General features: G+C 44.9%; 1 protein-coding gene across 1 annotated transcript in view; it reads right to left on the bottom strand.

The window, feature by feature from the left end:
• Positions 1 to 1915: 1915 nt before the first annotated feature.
• Positions 1916 to 21159, bottom strand: part of LOC144773195 (protein-lysine methyltransferase METTL21C-like) — a 111708-nt gene continuing 92464 nt past the window's right edge. The window contains exon 4 of the mRNA XM_078658082.1: positions 1916 to 10345. Coding sequence (XP_078514208.1) covers positions 9933 to 10345 — 413 coding nt within the window. The 3' untranslated portion in view covers positions 1916 to 9932. The remainder of the gene's footprint in view (positions 10346 to 21159) is intronic.

Raw genomic sequence — 21159 nt, 5'->3', positions numbered from 1 at the left:
CCGCACTATTCGTTCTATTTCTCGCTTTTTTTCTTTTCCTGCACTCAAACTGATTATGTCCGCACTGGTCCTGTCCCGCCTGGATTATGGGAACGCCCTGTACAACGGTATCCCCCAGTACTGCATGCGCAAACTACAACTGGTCCAGAACCAGGCGGCTCGCCTTGCCTTTGGTCTCCCTAAATTTCACCACACCTCTCCCCTACTGAAGACCCTCCACTGGCTCCCTGTCCGGGAACGCGCCTTGTTCAAACTAGGCTGTATGGCTTTTCAGGCCAGATCCGGCCTTGCCCCCTTCTTCATATCTTCAGCCATCAAAACATACGTTCCCAGCAGAGACCTCCGTTCCTCCGCCCAACATCTCTTAGTTGCCCCTCGTTACAGGAAAAAAAAACTGGGCGGCTCTAAATTCTCCACCCTTGCCCCGGCGTTTTGGAACTCCCTTCCCCTCCACCTCAGATCCCTCACTCAGTACTCTACCTTTCGCAAATCCCTTAAAACTTTTTTGTTCACCCAGGCCTTTCTGTCTTAAAATCCTCTTTCCCCCTGCCTCAGTTTGACGCCCGAGCTGTTGATTCCGACACTTAGGCTGTTGTTGCCACTTTAGCGCCAAGAAACCGTTTAGGTGTATGTGGCGCTTTACAAATATTTTAAACTTAAACTAATATATCTATATATATCAATATATATATTTATTTATTTGTTTCCCACATACCGCAGTCCAATGTAACTACACCGTGCATTGTATAATTTATAAGCATCAAGAATGTATGAATGGCAAGTACACAGGCCAAGTACCTGGGATGGGTTTGTGGCAATAACAGTGGTAACTGTTTATTTAATTTTGCTATTGGCCTATTCAGGGCACAAATGTGTGTTGAAGCAGTTTCTTCATGTAATTTAGTGAAGATATCTACTTGTGGATCACCGCAAGGTTTGGCCACACAGATTGCTGCAAGGGTAGACTAAGTGCAATAAGCTGTGGGGACGTTAAGTAAAACCACAATGCTGTATTATAATAAAGCTGTGTAATATATGATGTAATAGTTTCAAGAATTTCGCTGAAAATGGTGTGTGTAAGGATATAAATTTTATTTTATGTAAGGATTCTAATCATGTTTTGCAACACTAAGATGGCGACTGCATTCACATTACAATTTACGTGCATGAACAAGTTAGTCCATTGTTGATTTCTAAACCGTGGCCAATCCAATTAATTAATCTAAAGTTTCGTTTTAATGAATGGCCCCATGAGTCGCGCACTGACATTGAAAAAGGCACAAGCCGAAACGCGTCTGTAATTTATGATTGCAGCACGTTCTGATTAACCCGTTCGGTGCTCCTGATGGCTCCCGACCGTCATGAGTCACGGTAGACGTGTGCTCATGACGGGGAGTCATCAGAACGTTGCCGCTCCGCCCATGCGCTGTTAATTCCCCGCTGTGCGTTAGAATTAATCAGTGAGCGGAGTTCTGACGGCTCCCGGCCGTCGTTAGCACACACCCACCATGATTTGTGATGGCCGGGAACCGTCATGAGTACCACAGCGTCACGCCCAACCCCGCCCCCCTCTCACGGCGGAGGAATTCACGCCGCGGCAAAGGGGTTAAAGAACGATTACGATATCCTGAGAGTGGCAGTTGTATTTCCTGTTGGAGTCTCCAAAATATGTGTGTGTGTGTGAACCTGCAATAACCTTAATATAAAAAATAGCCTCTTCTGCCTTTCCTTTCACTATAGATATATATATATATATATATATATATATATATATATATATATATAAAACCCTTTGTGCTCGGTTGCGCGGTTCAGGCGCTGCTTAACAGCCGTGCGTCTTCCCGCGGTCGAGCAGACCGCCGTAAATGTAGTAATCTCCTTTCAAACGAAAAGAACTTGGGTCGCACACCAAAACTCCATAAAGATCAGTTCAAATTATTTATTTTGTCAAACTCCAAACACTCCAAACACCAACGCCTTTCGATCTCCTACTGAGATCTTGTTCACCGTGCCGCCCACATCTTCTCATTCGTATTTAAGGCTCATGTGTTACATCTTCCGGCTCCTCCTCCCCCAGGGGCAATGTGGTTATTGTAGTGTTAACTAATAATCAGTGAAAATCCCAAAACTATTTTCAACTTATATGATCAAAAACAAAAATTGATTCAAGATATCTCTGTTATGTGATGATTGTAAACATTCTGACAATAATAATGGTAACTCAGTATTTTGAGAGATGTACCCTGGTTTTAACTTCAAACCTGCTTCTAATTCATTGTATTCACTGTTCATGCACAGAATTTCATCTCTTATAAATATTTCAAGCATTATCAATTGATGCCTCTAGTGGCCCTTCGTATCTATTAGTCAAAATCATTTGTAAAGTTTACGCATAAAAGTATACCTAATTTTGTATCTCTCGTAATAATTTTAACCATTGCTATTTTACCAATTTAAACAATTTTTGATCATCACATTTCCAGATTCTTTGTAAAAAAAACGTGTGCTATATAATTAATCAAATTCTAAACAAAATTCATGGTGCGAAAAAACATCACTGTTTTAGTTCTGCCATATTTACATAGAATTCATAAAGTCATCTGTCCATATGTCCATTTACAAATGTATGTACATCTCCTCGCTCTGATTCAGCCCATGCGGAGTCATGGTTCGCAGACTGAGAATATATCTTGATTCCTTCTTTCTCAGCATGATTTCTCTGTTACCTCCTCTCACAGGCTTTTTTACAGTGTCAATGCCATACAATTTAAGGCTTTTCCACTCACTGTTGTGGTTAGACTCCATATGTTTGGCAACTGCATTGCTCCTATCTTGATGTACGGTTGCCCTCACATGTTCCAGAATCCTCTTTTTCAATTCATTCTTGGTGCTACCAACATATTTTAATTGACACGGGCATTCAATTACATAAATCACATATGGTGTCATGCATGTGATGAGTTCTTCAATGTTCCAAATTTTTCCATTTGCTAGCATAACTTCTTGGACTGTTTTTTTCTTGTCTTCTTTGAAAAAATGACTCTTGGTTAGACTTAAAAGACCGTCTAATCAAGAGTCATTTTTTCAAAGAAGACAAGAAATTATGGTTAAAAGGAAAAGGCTTTAAGAAATGCTACAACTGCAAAGTGTGTCAGATAGCCAAACCAGTCCAAGAAGTTATGCTAGCAAATGGGAAAATTTGGAAAAATTCATATGTCAAAGACTCTTTTGATTTTTTAAGAAAAGTGGAGCAGGTGTCTTGGGGTCCCAATTTACTTTTAATGACTTTGGACGTCTCTGCGTTATATACGTCTATAAGACATTGTGATGGTCTCAAAGCTATTGATTTTTTTTTAACATGCGGCCCATGAATTTTACTACCCATAACAGAATGTTATTGAGTATGACGCAGATGTGTCTAGAGCAGAATTTTTTCATGTTTAATAACGCCATTTATCAACAGATCAGGGGAGTGGCGATGGGGGCCTGCTTCTCCCCCAGCTCCGCGTGCTTGCACATGGGTCTGTGGGAGGAGCAGGTTCTACATGGTCAACACCAAGCCATTACACAGGATAACATTGTCCCGTATCTGCGATACATAGATGACTTGTTCTTTGCGTGGAAGGGGCCAACATCCAGTGCTGTAGCTTTTGTGGAGGAGCTTAACAACAACAGTTTGAACTTAAGCTTCACGTCCAATATTAGCACTACCTCAGTGTGCTTTTTGGACGTGGAGATTTATGTAGATAACAATACCCTAGCAACAAAATTATAGAGGAAACCCACTGCGGGTAATACAGTTCTACATGCTGCCAGTCACCATCCCGCTCATTTGATCCGTAGTATCCCCTACGGGGAGATGCTGCGGATTAAAAGGATTTGAGGCACTGACTCCGAATGTGCGGCTGCACAAGACGAGAGCAGAAGGCGTTTCCTAGCTAGGGGCTACTCGAATCAGACCCTCACCAAGGCCATCAAACGCACTCAGATTGTAACCAGAGAAGAGGCCATGGCTCCGAAAATAAGAGATAACACAGGCAGTGGCAGTGACTCTAGTGTTCCATCTCGTATTATTTTAACTTACAATCGTCAACACGGAGCACTGAGAAAGATTCTGTACAGGAATTGGAATTTAGTCAAGAGTGGCCTGGTTATTGGACATGAAGTAGCCAATAAACCATTACTCGCTTTTAGGAGGTCCCGTTCCATGGCCAAGGATTTGGCCAGGAATGTATTGGAACCCCCGATATCCAATACGTGGTTGTCTCTCAGTAATGGATTCAAGACGTGTCCCCAGTGTAAAGCCTGCCGATTTGGCATCAATAAAATGCATTACATGAGCCCTTTTAAGAAGGAGTCAATTGCCATATCTAAGAGGTTGTCTTGTAAGACCGACTATGCGGTCTATGTGCTGGAGTGTCCGTGTGGGTGATGGTATGTTGGTAGTACCAGATTACCTGCCCACAAACGGATACTCCAGCACATACGGGCAATTACCGGACATGATCAGGCATATCCGGTTGCCAGGCACTTTGAACACAAGCATGCAGGCAATTCCAGTTATCTCCAGTACTATGTTATAGATTCCATCTTACCATCTAGAAGAGGAGGAGATCGTGAGGCTAAACTCCGTCTCCTGGAAACAAAATACATACTGGAGTTGGACAGCAAGAGTCCAAATGGATTGAATGATAGGGAAGATCTTTACACCTGTATCTAGTGCCTACATAACGCCACTGTTCAGAAGCTGCCTGTATATTGTACTGTTACTAAATTTGATGAGTTTGGCTGTTTGTCTTTTTTGATATAGGAATGTTACCAACAGATTTTTTACAACTCTAATGGTAGTATGAATTAAGTGCGCACCTCTGATTTGATTATTTAGATGAAATGAAACGTGTATATATATATATATATATATATATAAATGAAAAATATTTTTTAGGATTAAGAATAATAAGCCCTTTATGTACATTTTGCACATTTGCTTGCACGTTTTGCACTTTAATATTCAATATACAGCTGACTCTTTCGTTTTTATATGGATTTTAAAGTTATTAAAAATGCCCACTTTGGGCTTTATGAAAATAGCAGATGCTAAGCAATATGTTTAAGGAGATGATGAACGAGGGCCCACTGTGGGCTGTATGAATATCAAGTTCACTTAGGAAATATATAAAGTGGATTTAGCAGCTGTGACAATTGGGAATTTAAATTTAGAGGCCATGTGTTAAACTGCCAGTTTCAAAATGAGGAGGATGAAAGGGGTTATTAGGATTACAAGTGTGTTCCACCCTTCATCCTTGCTGGCAGTGCGATATGTAAATATTTATTTATTTATTTACTTGTGTATTTATTTAATGAGCCCTATCAATATGTTCCCTGTCTATCAATGTTTTCTAAACAGTATTTTATTGTAAATATAATTCTTACGTCATGTTGCACAGTATACTTTCTATCTCCATGCTTCCCATTTTCCATGCTGCTTTTTGGTCGAAATCCATTGGTGCACTGTCACTTTAAGAGTCTGTCTGTTATGCATGTAGTATGTCATGTGATCAAGCTTTTATGAAGAAGCGAAACGCGTCATGGCGGAAGCGCTGGGCATTAATAAACTACTTTAACTTTGCACCAGCAAATCGTGGGTCCACTCCTTGTCTTTTCCAGCCCATCAAGGGGCTCCTGTGGGAAGGTGACGATACTTCGTATATATATATAGAAACTGCTCTGAAGAAATGGACCTAGAAGATTAAATAAACAAAATGAGCCAACGGTTTCTGGAGAGGGGGTATCCAGAAGAAGTGATATCATCTGCAAAATCAAGGACGGCCATGAAAAAGAGAGTGGATTTGCTTGTACCAAAAACCAAAAGGTTTGAAAATATCATGGACAATGAAAATGATCAAAAGAATGAAGTGACAAGACTAATCATAGACTTTGACAACCAAAGTAGTGAAATGAAAAGAGCATTACAAAAACATTGGAAAATCTTGCTCCTGGATGAAACTTTGAAAAATATCTTAACCATCTATCCAAGCATTGCTTACCGGAAAACTTAATCTCTAGGAGATATCTTAACTCAAAGCCATCTTGAGTTAAGAGAACCAGACAAACGAGCTTGGTTAACAGCTCCTGGTTTCTGGAAGTGTTATAAGTGTAAGGCCTGTGATCATGGCGTGAACATCAAGGAGTATAAACTTCAAAATGGCAAAATAGATAAAATGAAGGATCACATCACGTGTGAATCAAAATGTGTGGTGTACAGACTACAATGCCCCTGTGATAAGTTTTATATCGGGAGCACGATCAATAAATTGAAATTAAGAATATTACAACACTTAAGGGCAATCAAGAACAAGGACCCTAGCTACCCGATGGCCACACATTTTGCCAAGTACCATCAGAGCAACCAAGCCTTACAGAAATATTTAGGAATCAAAGTAAGTAAAATCTCAGAAAGGGGTGGAGATCGAACAATACAACTTCGAAAACTTGAATCCAGAATGATACTAGGCATGGGGACAGAGGTCCCATATGGACATACCTTCGATGCCGAACTATTTGTACACTTATAAATATAAGAGGAGAAAATGGTAGAGACAATGAGAGATTTGGTTCACGAAACAGAGAGATGTAAAAATATGTAAATAACATGGGAGAAAAAAAATATGTGAATAGATGTGATGAGATTAGGAACTGGACAACAAAGTATAACACATTAGCCAGAATTCAAAGCCAAAGTATCATAGCATCCCAGGTTTTTTGATAAAGTTTATCATGAATCGTTGTTAGAATGTACTCGAGGAAATAGGGAAATGGATAAAAGCGGAATAACATAGAAGGCATGGGTGATGAGGATAGAAATTTATGGATGTAATAACCTGTACTTTACAGAAATCTTCAGCATTTATTCCCCTCATCCAATGAACAATGCGCTATAAATCTGGTACTAATGTGTATGTACACAATTATGTAACACTAAACAGACTGTTTATAGTAATTACTAAAATGTAAATAGTGTACATATAAACCAGCGTGATAATAATAACTTAATTGAAAACAATGTTAAAAAATAATTTTGCTCAAACTTGTGGAAGTAGTAGAGTACTTTACTGAATATATTCGAGAATCATTGGTTCATGAACTGTTAGAAAATCGAAAATACTACAAAAGAATGGGAAGCATAAAACTGTTTAAATGTTAATATGTATATATGTATAAACTATAATTTGGCTTTGAGCAATTTTGAACAGCTAGAGTACTTTACGGAAACGTTAAAATGTAAAATGGCTGCGTTGGAAAGCCAGTAAGAACTGTGCAGGGTTGATGGTCTAGATGACCATGGAAAGGGAAGAGGGTACTTACACTAATGCACTTTAAAAATGAGGTCTAGACCCAAGGACTCTATGGTCCAGTGGAAGGCTAGGAGTAGCCGAAACACGTAGGCTGTCCGTTACTTGATGCACGTTATTTTGCACATGGTGTGCGAATAAACTACTTTTATGAACTGAACCTGTTGCTGTGTCGTGACTTCAGCCGTGGTAACTATGGTGAGAAGAGACAAGGCATATATATATATATATATATATATATATATATATATATATATATATATATCAGAGTAATATGTGATGGATCAATGCGATCAAAATGATTGCTGAATGTTTCATTGCAGTCTTTACAACGCAAGTCATTACAACGACTTGCGCTGGAGGGCCCTGGACTTAGAAATTGTAAGATTTACTATTCCAACACGAGTCTACGTACAGTAGGGAAGATGTTGGAATAGTAAATCTTACTATTCCTTAGGTTATAGTTCCATCCAGCGCAAGTCGATGTAACTCTTGTGTTGTAATGGCTGCGTTGCAACTGCATCGTGGTGTAATCACCGAGATGTAAAGGATGTTTCCCATATTGCACACTTGCCATTATTCCTCACAGGGCATACAGAAGATTTTGCAGTGTCTCTCAAATTTGTGATGGGCGAAGTGTTTATGTGGAGGGATGAGCATATCTGTCCTCAAGGGAGATTTTGGGGGCCAGCCTTCATTTGATGATTCTGGTTCCTCTGTCTTAAGTGGTCAGGAATCTGAGTCTTGGCAGCAAAATCTCAGTAATCTTCAACATTGTAAATTCTCAAAAATAGTGGCTTTAGAACCGGTTTGTAATACTGTTCACAGCAGATTCCAAATGTTTGAAAAAGCCATTTGCTAAAAATCTGCAACTGACTAAAGTAGACGAGTAGCCATTTCAACTCCTTCACTGGATGGTTGAGCTCTGTGTTAGTGGAATATGACTGAAAACAACGCTTCCTTAATATGTAAACACCAAAAAACCATTGACAAAGCCAGTAACTCGCCCTTTTAGAGCTGAGACCTATTGGCAAAGACAATGCTTGTTTATTTTTGGAATGGGAGAGATTGATCGCAGACCCTTGGGTGCTGCAGAGCACAAAGAAATGGGTTTTCAGGAAGATTGTCTAACACCCCCATTGCTCCATACTAAAAAAAATTGAAACTGTTACTCTGCGGAATATGGCAGGTGGGCTGAGGTTTGGCCGCACTTCCTTGTTTACTAAATGTTTGAGTATCCCTGCTTTCTCTAGAACTGAACAATCAGAGGAGCACTTCTGGTGAGATCTTCGAAAGTATTTCAAGTTAAAAGAAAAATAGGATCTTATATACAGTATATGTTTGTTGTTTGAGACTGTGTCGCTACCAAGGGCAATAAGAGGGCAGTGAAAGCACAGCAACAACCCCATTAAGAAAGGTGGTAATGGCATGATGCGTATAGTTTTGTTTTTCTGTCCAAAGTGTCAGGTTCAGATGAGGTTTTCTTCTTGTGCATATAAAGTATAATAGAGTATTTTGCTTCCTCCGCGAGCTTGGCTGTGGATGAGATGAATTCAGTGGCAATTTTTGGCTTACCAGTCCCAACGCTTAGACACTGATTCACATGTTGGTGATGAACAAACTTTAATGGCGGACCGAAGATTGCAATTGTGAAAGAAGAATCCTTCAGGCAGCTTAGCCATCAAGACCAAATAGTCATGCACACATCTTTGTCAGGAAGGTTGCTCATATTGGGACTCATGGTGAATGCATGGTGAAAGAGTTATCATTCCATTGACCTCCATTGGATCTCATAATGAGTGGTCTGCCTCTTACTGCATTCCTTCCTTCAACAGAAGTCTAGATACCACTGCTCACCATTCCCCTATTCGGAAATCCCATTGGTCGGAGTTTTTTCTTTATACAGACATGCATGCTCTAGAACATGTTGCAGAAGAGAACTGAGAACATCAGCACTTACTTAGAAGTGACAATAAAGACCTGGACGATTGCCAAACCATGATGTAAGTAACTTCAGACGGTGCATTATACTGGTTTGCATAAGCAGTCAGCGAACCGATCCCACACTCATTGCATCCTATTTCATGCTGCTATGGCATCTGGAGGACTCTTCCGAGCATCACGTATAACATCAAAAAATCTACTCATAGGTCAGACTAAAAAAGAACACTCCGCTAACCATGCACAACAAACTTTCATGCAACGATTCACTTCATATGCTTATGGAGTATAATATATGTGTCACGGGTCCTTATATGGCTGTATTTGGCTCCAATGGTTCGTCTGGGATTGAAGTTTCGAGAGGCTTATGCAGAGTCAGACTCTAGAGGGAGGTTTGATTCAAATCTTGCTGTTTAGCTTCAGTATGAATCCTTCTACCTACAGGTGTGTTGCCCTCCACTGGCACTGCTGTTGTATAAGAACTTACCATTTTAATTTTGTGGTTTGTAAAGGCAGAGCACTTTGTGGAAAATATTGCACACAAAAACATTTACACAATCCTGTTTATGTTTCCCTCTCTTGAATCCACATTATAAAATTATAAACTCTTCTCCCATTTTAAGTTCCACCGTTAATGACCTATGCCTTTGTTCTAAAGGGTTCCACTTTTGCTGTGGCTTTAAACACCTTCACTTCCAGGCTTGGAAATTCTGCCAGCACTGTTGTATCAAATGCAGCGTTGAATTTTTCCAAAAACTCAAAATCTGTGTTTAGTCTGAACTTATTTGCCCATAGTAACACTGTCCCTGGCTGACACAAATACTTCATGGTTGACAGCAACTCATCCATAAAGTTATGGTGGTAGACGACATCCGCAGCCAAAACGTAGTCATAGAGACAGGTGTCTCTTGGGAATGCCCATTCCACGTCACTTCCCCACATCAGCTCTTTTACTTCCGGTTTATGTACACTTTTGTTTCGGGTATTCCTCAATAGGTTGAATTGCAGATTGCCGAGCACATCTGGCATATCGGTTGCTGTAACACACCCTCCTAAATAAAAGAAGAGGAATTGTTTAATATGGGTGCTTCTTTTTTCTTTAATAACTTTTCTAAAATAAATAATTGTTATGGCTGGTACTATTTCCGTATTATCAGCATTTATCGCATACAAGCACACATGTAAAAAAACGATACATATCATACAAAACTACATAGTTTATCCCAAAACCTAAAGAGATGTTTCATTCCACATTTTTAGATATTACAAACTCTTTTAACCATATCATTCTGTGAGAAGTTGGCCTGATGTGCAGTGCTCACTATTCTAGTGATCACTATATATCAGTCCAAACAACCCTTATTGATGATTGGTTGTAAGTCAACCTTATAGACCAGCTATCCTAGTAGCATGGATACGAGCAGTCTAAGGCTAAGACTCTAGAGGGCGTGTTAAGCCAGCTGTTTTACCATCACATTACCCCTTGAACACCCAGTGAAAGGACACCACACAAGTGTTATGAAAATAAACAGTGTATTTATTAGAATCACAACCGCCCTGTACTCTTTATGAGGACAGGGTGCTAGGCACACAACAAAACTCTTACGAAAATACTTAAGTTAGCACGGTATACACAAATGCCGGAGGGGCACAAAAAACCATATACTCTGAAAGTGGAATGAGAATTACTAGCAGGTAAGTAACAGTACTAATAGGCTTTGGAATCGCTAGGACTTGACTAGGGAATCGTTAGATTACTTCTAGGAGGCCCAGGGGACTCGGGTGCAGAGTGTGCACTCTCACGCGGGATGCGGGACAAAGTCTATGGGAGCTAGAATTCACAAAGTTAGTGTTCACGGGCGAACCCGACCTGGTAGGGAGAAAACGACAGTGGATCCTGACCCTTGAATAGTGAGGCTATGCTGGGACACCGAAGTGCCGAAGTTACCTAGCCCAGGGGCTGCAGCTGCATAGGTCTCAAAAGACGTCGGGAGTCCTCGTTGCCGGACCAGGAGCCTGGAAGAAAGGAGTTGCTGGCAGGCGACCAGTGAAGATTGTTCGAGCGATCCAAGCCTGGATCGAAGGGGGATGACACCTGAAAGCAGAGGGGACCAAGTTCGTGACTACTAGCCAGTAGTCAGTGGGCACCAGGAGGGCACCGGATGGCAGTCACCTCGACTAGGTGAGTGGGCGACGCTGGCTCTGCAGATCTCACGGACCAGGAGGCGTTGTCGGCGACCAGGATGGAGAGGCGAGCTGTCCCACGATGGTTGAAGCTGTCGGCGTCGAAGTCACCCAGGATTGGGCAACAAGCCTTGGCTAATTCAAGCCCACGCGGTGGACTCAAAATGGCGTCTTGAGTGGACCAGGAGGGTCCGGGGTGCTCCTCTTCTGGAAGGGAGCAAGCGCCAGCCTGGAGCAACCAGACCAGCAGCAGAAATGTCGTCGGGCGTCGTTCAGAAGGCCACAAGCCAGCAGGCTAGTAGCCAAACAACGCGGTGAGCAGCAAAAAGCAGAAGGGCCCCACGCAGATCGTGGAGATGCTGGGAGGCTGCACTTCGGTGCTGGAGCTGCTCAGGGTCGGGGCTTTTTGGACCCCAAAGCACTCACCAGGAATTTACTCGGCGGGCTTGCTGTGCAGAAGTCGTGCAGTCTTGCAGATGGCCGGTCCCTCGAGGTCTCGTCGCACCCACGATTCTCAGCTGGGCTGTAGAGGTGGGTAGAGGTCAGAGGTGCCAGGGAAGCCGGTTCTCGTCGAGCTGGGCAGTCGGATTCCGGAGGAAGGACTTGCAGCAGACCGCAGTGTTCTTCAGATGGTGCCTGCGGATGCAGGGTGACTACTCCTTAGCCACAAGGGAGAAATCTTAGGAAGAAGTCTTGAGTTCCTTTCGTAGAAAGTAGTTTCAGGATTCAAAGATGATCTGATTTGGAAGGGGGCCAGTCTCTACCTTTATCTGGGAAAAGGGGGCTGGCACGCGACTAGGTCCTGCCCTATGGGTGGCACCAGGAGGGGGGTGGTTACACCCACTTCCTTGGCGGGCTTTTCCCCAGCACAGGGTCTGGAGTGTCCCTGGAACTGGTTCAAGCCGGCCTATGCACAGTGAGCACCGGGGTGCCACGTGCAGTCACCTTCCTCTGTAGCCCTGCCTACCTACAATACACAAAACCCTGTCTGGGACGGTGCTGGCACCGCCCCTGGCAGGAAACCCTTTGTCCTTATCTCCTGCTCTGGGAGGACTCCCAGCAGCAGGAGGGCAGACTTGTGTCTCGGTGGCAGCATCCATTTTGTGGAGCTGAGGCTCTGTTTGACTTTAACCGGGGTTAGGGGTTACATACATGTCGTGTCCCTCTAGAAGGGTGGAATGCTAACCCCGTCGCCAGAATTGGCGAGGGGTTAGTATTCCAATTCGTATGACACCTTACTCGACATGTTTTGATAAAGCGATACCAGAGTTGGCATATAACCGCGAGGATTATAATGCACTTAAGAGTATATGGTATGCGATATCATGGAAACGGCTAAGGGATGGATCCCGAAAGCCGCAGACAGGCTCAGCTCATGCCAGAGCACTATCTCACACGATTCCAAGCACTCTGCCTCCAGGATTGTTAAGGCCTGCCATAGGAGTGACTGATAGGAGATCTGTGTGTCCATTTTAGGGTTAGATATAGGTATACTATATCTAAAGCAAAGGGTGAGTACACCACCTTGCCCCAGCTGTCGTGCAGCCAGTTGTGTCAGTTTTGGATGGCCAGCCAGGGGTGGCATAATACATGCTGCAGCCCCTGGTAGGCCCTGGGTACACCTATGCCCTGGGTACCTAAGGTACACTGTACAGGGACTGACAAGGTGACTCAGTATCCAATTTAGATATGTACCTAAGGTACATGGAATCCATTTTACAGAGAGAGCAGTAGGCCTGGGGCCCTGAATAGCAGGGTCCCAGATCAACTAAGTCAGAAAACCAGCAAAACACCAGGCAAAAAGTTGGGGGCAACCATAGTCAGGGATCTACCTTCCTACATAACCCCCCCCCAAACGAAAGGAGATAAGGCTAGCCTTGCCAGGTAAGCCTATATTGCCTGAGTGGCCATATAAGGAAGTACCAGCACTGGCATGGTTACCCCCTATCTCATGATCCACTAAGCAATCCCTCACCCTAAGGGTGTCTGAGGGTCTCCACCATAGGGAATCTCTACCTGTGGTGTGTTTTGGCAAAGTAAAAGGCTGGTGCTGAAATGGAGTACTGAAGTGAGGCTCCACTAATTTTGGGCTCAGCTTCCTCCAATCATTTTCCACCAAAGAGGCCTTTCTTTCCAAGACTGAGTTGTTTTGGGCTCTCAGGGTCAACCTCTGGCTACCTACAGCTGGAGGTTGGGTCCCTCTGTTTGGCTTACTGGAGGGACAGGTCAGGTCTGGGGCCCTCAGGTCCCAAGTTTGGCTGTGCCCAGCAGTGTCCATCTGGGGGAGGTCCCTAACTAATTTTAAGGGGGATCCCTCAGGAGTGTGTTTTATTTTCACTTGGCTAGGACTACTAGCTTCAGTGCCCTTAATCTGTTGATTGGGAGATTCTTTTGGACAGGGGGCCCTTTGGGGTCCAACACTGGCCTCCCTGACCTCTACAGCCCTGGGCTGACTGAGGCAGGGGAGAGAGGGGCAGGTTACCTGCTCAAGACTGGGTCCCACCTTGGAAGGGTCCACTGACATCAGGGGTTCTGCCAGGCTAGGCCTGACTACCTCTGTGGCAGTTTCTTCACAAGGGGTCAGATCAGTTCCCTGAGGAGGCTGATCTTTTCCTAAAGTCTGGTGGGAGGGAGATTTCTCTTCCTCCTCAATGCTCTCTGTCTGAGTGGAGTGATCCATAGTTTCAGGCTTCACAACACTATCTTCTGTCTGAGTTTGAGCTGTGGCCATCACAACTCTCCCAACCTTTTCAGGAGGGGGCTCAGTTTGGGTGTGGGCTGTTACCATGACAGCCTTGACAACCTGTTCTGGGAAGGAAGTTGTCTGAGAGTGGGTTGTGACTGGCACAACCCTCCTGACCTGTTCAGGGAGGACATCTTGGACTGGGGCTGTGACTAACACTGCCCCACTAACCTTACCATGGGGGTTTACCATTCTAGAATGGGTTTCTTGCTCTACCTCAGCCCAGGCTGAGGTCTCTAAATCATTCCCCAGTAGGCAATCTACAGGCAAGTTGGATGACACTGCCACTCTCTTGGGGCCAGTGACACTTCCCCAGCTGAGATTTACTACTGCCATGGGATGAGTTTTCTTCACTCCATCAATGTTTACCACCTGGTATGTGGCACCAGGTAAAAGTTGCCTTGAGGGGACTAGACTCTCAGTCACCATGGTGATGCTAGCCCCTGTGTCTCTGTAGGCCTCAACTTTCATTCCATTGATGAGGGGCTCCTGTCTGTACTTACCCAAAGTGTTGGGACAAGTTGTGAAGTTGGCAAACCCCATGCCAGTCTCACAGACAAGAGTATCTGAGTTTGGGGACCTGGTTAGGCCAGAGTCCCCAGGAACTCCCAAAGTAAATGCACCCAAATTCTTGGGGGCACTCCCACCACCTGGGGGATTACTACTAGTAGTAACAGGAGGTTTGGGAATGTTACCTGGGGGTATGTTCTCCTTATTGTTATTCTTTGGGCAACTGCTGTCAGTCTTTAAATGACCCACCTGTTTACAGGGGTAACAATAAGGCTTCTTCTGGTTATTGGAAGGATTCTGGGACCCACCCCCCTCAGAGGATTTTTGGGGCCCTGATGTGGTTTGATCTGTAGATTTATTCCCACCCTTCTCTTGAGGCTTGGTTGATTCCTTTTTCTGGTCACCACCTTGGTTCTTGGGCCTAATCCTGGTTCTGACCCATTTGTCTGCCCTCTTACCCAATTCCTGTGGAGAGGTCAGATCAGAGTCTACCAGGTGCTGGTGTAATAACTGGTTCTGACAATTATTTAAGACTTGCTCTCTCATAATAAGATTATACAATCCTGTGAAGTCAGTAACCTTGCTACCCAGTAGCCAGCCTTCCAAAGCCTTAGTGGCACAATCAACAAAGTCAGACCAGTCCTGAGACTGAGTTTCTGGGTGTCTCTGAACAGCAACCTGTACTGCTCAGTGGTTAAGCCAAACCCATCAACTAGTGCATTTTTCAGGACCTGGTAATTGTTAGCATCCTCAACTCTAGTAGTGAGGAGCTTATCTCTACCTTTGCCATCAAAGGAGAGCCACAGTATAGCTGCCCACTGGCTCTGGGGAATGCACTGCACAGTGCAGGCCCTCTCCAAAGCAGCCATCCATTTCTGGATGTCATCCCCTTGCTTAAAGGGGGGCACTATCTTAGTCAGGTGTTTAGTATCTAAACCCTTCTCTTTTTCTCTTGGGAGATTGCTGCCACCAGTGGGAGCTAACCCACTCATCTGCTGCTCTCTAGCAAATGCAAGCTTTTCTTTGGCCAGGGCAAGTTCTTCCCTTTCAATCCTCAGTCTAGCTTGTCTCATCCTTGCTTCATGCTCTCTTCTCTGAGGGGAAGTCAATCTCCTCTGGGGAGAGTTCCTTCTCCCCTGAGAAGAGGCATTAGAGTGCAGAGATCTAATGGAGTCCCTAGAAGGAGATCTATCTCTCCTAACTCCAAGGTTAGGCCCACTTCGGGTTAGTACTGGGGGTCCCCCAGATCCTAGCCCAAGTAAGTCTAAGTTGGCCCTAGTTAGCCTTGTGACTACCTCAAGACCTTTGTCTACCTCATCCCCAGAGAGTTCCTCTTGATCCTCCTCCTCAACTGCAGTAGCAGTGTTGGGGAGGTCTGGATCCCCAGAGGTTCCCTCTAAGGCTGGCATATTCTCATGTAACTGAGAAATCTTTCTGGCATCATATGTCTCTAAGAGACCTATCAGAAAGGGAATGGTGGGGTTAGACCCCTGCTTCAGTTTCCTGGAGACACAGATTTGTCTCATCTCCTGGAAACTGAGAGCTGCATATCTTGAAGTGACCTGTGGAGGGTCAACACTGACCAGGGGAGTCTCAGTAGATTCTCCCTGGGTAGACATGCTTTTCTAGTGAGGTGTAAGTGGTGCACTTACCTACACTATATGTTTGCCTACTGATCCCTTGCTAGAGTTGTAGTTTAGGGTGTGCTAGGCCCTAGGAGCTACAACAGCTGGTTCAGTAGAACTCAGAGTATTCTAAGCTAAGTTATATGTACCTTTAGTACTTATGTGATCTTTCACAAGATATTCTTAGGGCATGTGTGGTAAAACAACAGCAAGCTCAAATCCCACCGCTGCCACCAATGTGAGAAGTTGGCCTGATGTGCAGTGCTCACTATTCTAGTGATCACTATATATCAGTCCAAACAACCCTTATTGATGATTGGTTGTAAGTCAACCTTATAGACCAGCTATCCTAGTAGCATGGATACGAGCAGTCTAAGGCTAAGACTCTAGAGGGCGTGTTAAGCCAGCTGTTTTACCATCACATTACCCCTTGAACACCCAGTGAAAGGACACCACACAAGTGTTATGAAAATAAACAGTGTATTTATTAGAATCACAACCGCCCTGTACTCTTTATGAGGACAGGGTGCTAGGCACACTACAAAACTCTTACGAAAATACTTAAGTTAGCACGGTATACACAAATGCCGGTGGGGCACGAAAAACCATATACTCTGAAAGTGGAATACGAATTACTAGCAGGTAAGTAACAGTACTAATAGGCTTTGGAATCGCTAGGACTTGACTAGGGAATCGTTAGATTACTTCTAGGAGGCCCAGGGGACTCGGGTGCAGAGTGTGCACTCTCACGCGGGATGCGGGACAAAGTCTATGGGAGCTAGAATTCACAAAGTTAGTGTTCACGGGCGAACCCGACCTGGTAGGGAGAAAACGACAGTGGATCCTGACCCTTGAATAGTGAGGCTATGCTGGGACACCGAAGTGCCGAAGTTACCTAGCCCAGGGGCTGCAGCTGCATAGGTCTCAAAAGACGTCGGGAATCCTCGTTGCCGGACCAGGAGCCTGGAAGAAAGGAGTTGCTGGCAGGCGACCAGTGAAGATTGTTCGAGCGATCCAAGCCTGGATCGAAGGGGGATGACACCTGAAAGCAGAGGGGTCCAAGTTTGTGACTACTAGCCAGTAGTCAGTGGGCACCAGGAGGGCACCGGATGGCAGTCACCTCGACTAGGTGAGTGGGCGACGCTGGCTCTGCAGATCTCACGGACCAGGAGGCGTTGTCGGCGACCAGGATGGAGAGGCGAGCTGTCCCACGATGGTTGAAGCTGTCGGCGTCGAAGTCACCCAGGATTGGGCAACAAGCCTTGGCTAATTCAAGCCCACGCGGTGGACTCAAAATGGCATCTTGAGTGGACCAGGAGGGTCCGGGGTGCTCCTCTTCTGGAAGGGAGCAAGGGCCAGCCTGGAGCAACCAGACCAGCAGCAGAAATGTCGTCGGGCGTCGTTCAGAAGGCCACAAGCCAGCAGGCTAGTAGCCAAACAACGCGGTGAGCAGCAAAAAGCAGAAGGGCCCCACGCAGATCGTGGAGATGCTGGGAGGCTGCACTTCGGTGCTGGAGCTGCTCAGGGTCAGGGCTTCTCGGACCCCAAAGCACTCACCAGGAATTTACTCGGCGGGCTTGCTGTGCAGAAGTCGTGCAGTCTTGCAGATGGCCGGTCCCTCGAGGTCTCGTCGCACCCACGATTCTCAGCTGGGCTGTAGAGGTGGGTAGAGGTCAGAGGTGCCAGGGAAGCCGGTTCTCGTCGAGCTGGGCAGTCGGATTCCGGAGGAAGGACTTGCAGCAGACCGCAGTGTTCTTCAGATGGTGCCTGCGGATGCAGGGTGACTACTCCTTAGCCACAAGGGAGAAATCTTAGGAAGAAGTCTTGAGTTCCTTTCGTAGAAAGTAGTTTCAGGATTCAAAGATGATCTGATTTGGAAGGGGGCCAGTCTCTACCTTTATCTGGGAAAAGGGGGCTGGCACGCGACTAGGTCCTGCCCTATGGGTGGGACCAGGAGGGGGGTGGTTACACCCACTTCCTTGGCGGGCTTTTCCCCAGCACAGGGTCTGGAGTGTCCCTGGAACTGGTTCAAGCCGGCCTATGCACAGTGAGCACCGGGGTGCCACGTGCAGTCACCTTCCTCTGTAGCCCTGCCTACCTACAATACACAAAACCCTGTCTGGGACGGTGCTGGCACCGCCCCTGGCAGGAAACCCTTTGTCCTTATCTCCTGCTCTGGGAGGACTCCCAGCAGCAGGAGGGCAGACTTGTGTCTCGGTGGCAGCATCCATTTTGTGGAGCTGAGGCTCTGTTTGACTTTAACCGGGGTTAGGGGTTACATACATGTCGTGTCCCTCTAGAAGGGTGGAATGCTAACCCCGTCGCCAGAATTGGCGAGGGGTTAGTATTCCAATTCGTATGACACCTTACTCGACATGTTTTGATAAAGCGATACCAGAGTTGGCATATAACCGCGAGGATTATAATGCACTTAAGAGTATATGGTATGCGATATCATGGAAACGGCTAAGGGATGGATCCCGAAAGCCGCAGACAGGCTCAGCTCATGCCAGAGCACTATCTCACACGATTCCAAGCACTCTGCCTCCAGGATTGTTAAGGCCTGCCATAGGAGTGACTGATAGGAGATCTGTGTGTCCATTTTAGGGTTAGATATAGGTATACTATATCTAAAGCAAAGGGTGAGTACACCACCTTGCCCCAGCTGTCGTGCAGCCAGTTGTGTCAGTTTTGGATGGCCAACCAGGGGTGGCATAATACATGCTGCAGCCCCTGGTAGGCCCTGGGTACACCTATGCCCTGGGTACCTAAGGTACACTGTACAGGGACTGACAAGGTGACTCAGTATCCAATTTAGATATGTACCTAAGGTACATGGAATCCATTTTACAGAGAGAGCAGTAGGCCTGGGGCCCTGAATAGCAGGGTCCCAGGTCAACTAAGTCAGAAAACCAGCAAAACACCAGGCAAAAAGTTGGGGGCAACCATAGTCAGGGATCTACCTTCCTACACATTCCAAGAAAGATAACTAAATTAGTTCAAACATATTCCGTGCCTCTATCATTATAACATATTATTCTTCCACTGCAAGTTATGAACTCATGTGTGACAGCTGGATGTCGATGTTTATAGAGCAAGTGTTTTTTAGTGTCATACAATCATAGTCCCTCGTGCAGTTTGGTAGAAGAACTTTCTGGAAAGTGGAATGCTACACAAAATAGGCAAAAGCATGTGGTGAGAGAGTACTGGACCTCCAAGAGGAGCCAAAGCTCATTCATACATTTATTAATATATATACAAAAAGCAAGAAAGGAACCCTGGGTAGTTCCCATATTTAGGCGGGGTGCAGCTCCTATATAGAATACCCACAACACCAGCGACACTTTGAATCTGCTCACCACAAATGTCTGCTTTTCTAGCAGTTTTTAGTCATAGGATTAGCACAGTGCCATCCATGCCAAGCTAGAAAGTGGCAAAGTATTTTGCCATTTTTACACCAAAGCCTTTAAGCATAGGATTAGTTAGTGTCATCCATGCCGAGTTGAAAAATGACAAAAGACTTCTACCACTCCAGGCACAGTATTACAGCTTTGGATTTGTAAAATACCACTCAAGCCGACGTGGAATGAATAAAAAGAATCCCTGGCACGTGTTTTGCTCTTGTTATAAGCTCTTCAGAGAGGTATATCTTAGTCCAGACACAAGAGAGCACCCAGTAGAAGTCAAAGTAATACCCTTTCAGGCTTGGAGTGCTACATTGCTGTGACTTATACTGCGTGCTCCCTTGTGTCTGGACAACATTATACGTTTCTGAAGAGACTCTGAAAACACACACTTGACACATTTAATTCAAGATATTTAGGAAACACACGGCAAAAGGTAGCAAACATTGTGAATAATCAATGCCAGATGCAATCTTTAAAACATTAGACATTGATGGAAGGCTTGATCGCCCAACACAGATCGCCCAACACCTATTTCCTTACACTGTAAGAGCAGCTACAGTTTGGCTTTGGCTTGAGAAAATATTCAGCAGTATCTTCCTATACTGGCACCAGTCCCCCCATATTTTGGAATGTTTTTGTGGACACCCCCGAGCCTCGTAAACCGGCAACTCTAGTGTCATACAATGATCCATACTTTTTCACCAGGTCTCCAGACACTGGGGGCTCAACCATCGGCCACCTGGTGATATCAGGCTTGGTTGTCACCCGCCAGCCTAATCAAGATCTACCGTACTTGTTAGAGACAGCGTCAGTGTTTATGTGTAACAGTGTAAATATTTCCAAACCACCATCATATCAAAGACCTTCTCAAAATCATCCATGAAAGGCACCAAAAGGCGTCCACTTGAATCGCCATGGTCAAGGCATCATAAATGATGCCATATGTTATGTCTAGTAGTTCTGTCTGGCATCAATCCTGACTGGTCAGGGCAAACCAGAGAGCAGTTTAATTACACCAAGTGATTAGCCAGGGTTTTTGCCAAGATCTTTACTTTGATATTTAGGAGTGAGATGAGACGTTAAGAGGATCACCTCTCGGTGGCCTCCCCAGCTTGGGACTCACCACAATTTCTGCTAGTCTCCAACCAAACAGAAGCTCTCCAATGATCATCGCCTCCTCCAACAAACTCTTAATAAGATTCACTTTTTTGGTTGAGAGGCTTTCAAGAATAATTAAGCAGGGAACCCATATGGCCCTGTGGGTTTTACCTGGTTGTAGCTGACACTTGACAGCCACAACCTCTTCACTTGTAATGACATCTTTCAAGAGCTTGCACTCTCAGAGGTTAGAAACTTCAGTGAAAGATTATTCATCAAGCTCTTTTAGATCTTCAGAG

The sequence above is a fragment of the Lissotriton helveticus genome, chromosome 8, assembly GCF_964261635.1.
Source record: "Lissotriton helveticus chromosome 8, aLisHel1.1, whole genome shotgun sequence".
Classification (NCBI taxonomy): Eukaryota; Metazoa; Chordata; class Amphibia; order Caudata; family Salamandridae; genus Lissotriton; species Lissotriton helveticus.
The sequence above is the reverse complement of the archived record's forward strand: the minus strand, read 5'-3'. Positions and strand labels throughout refer to the sequence as shown.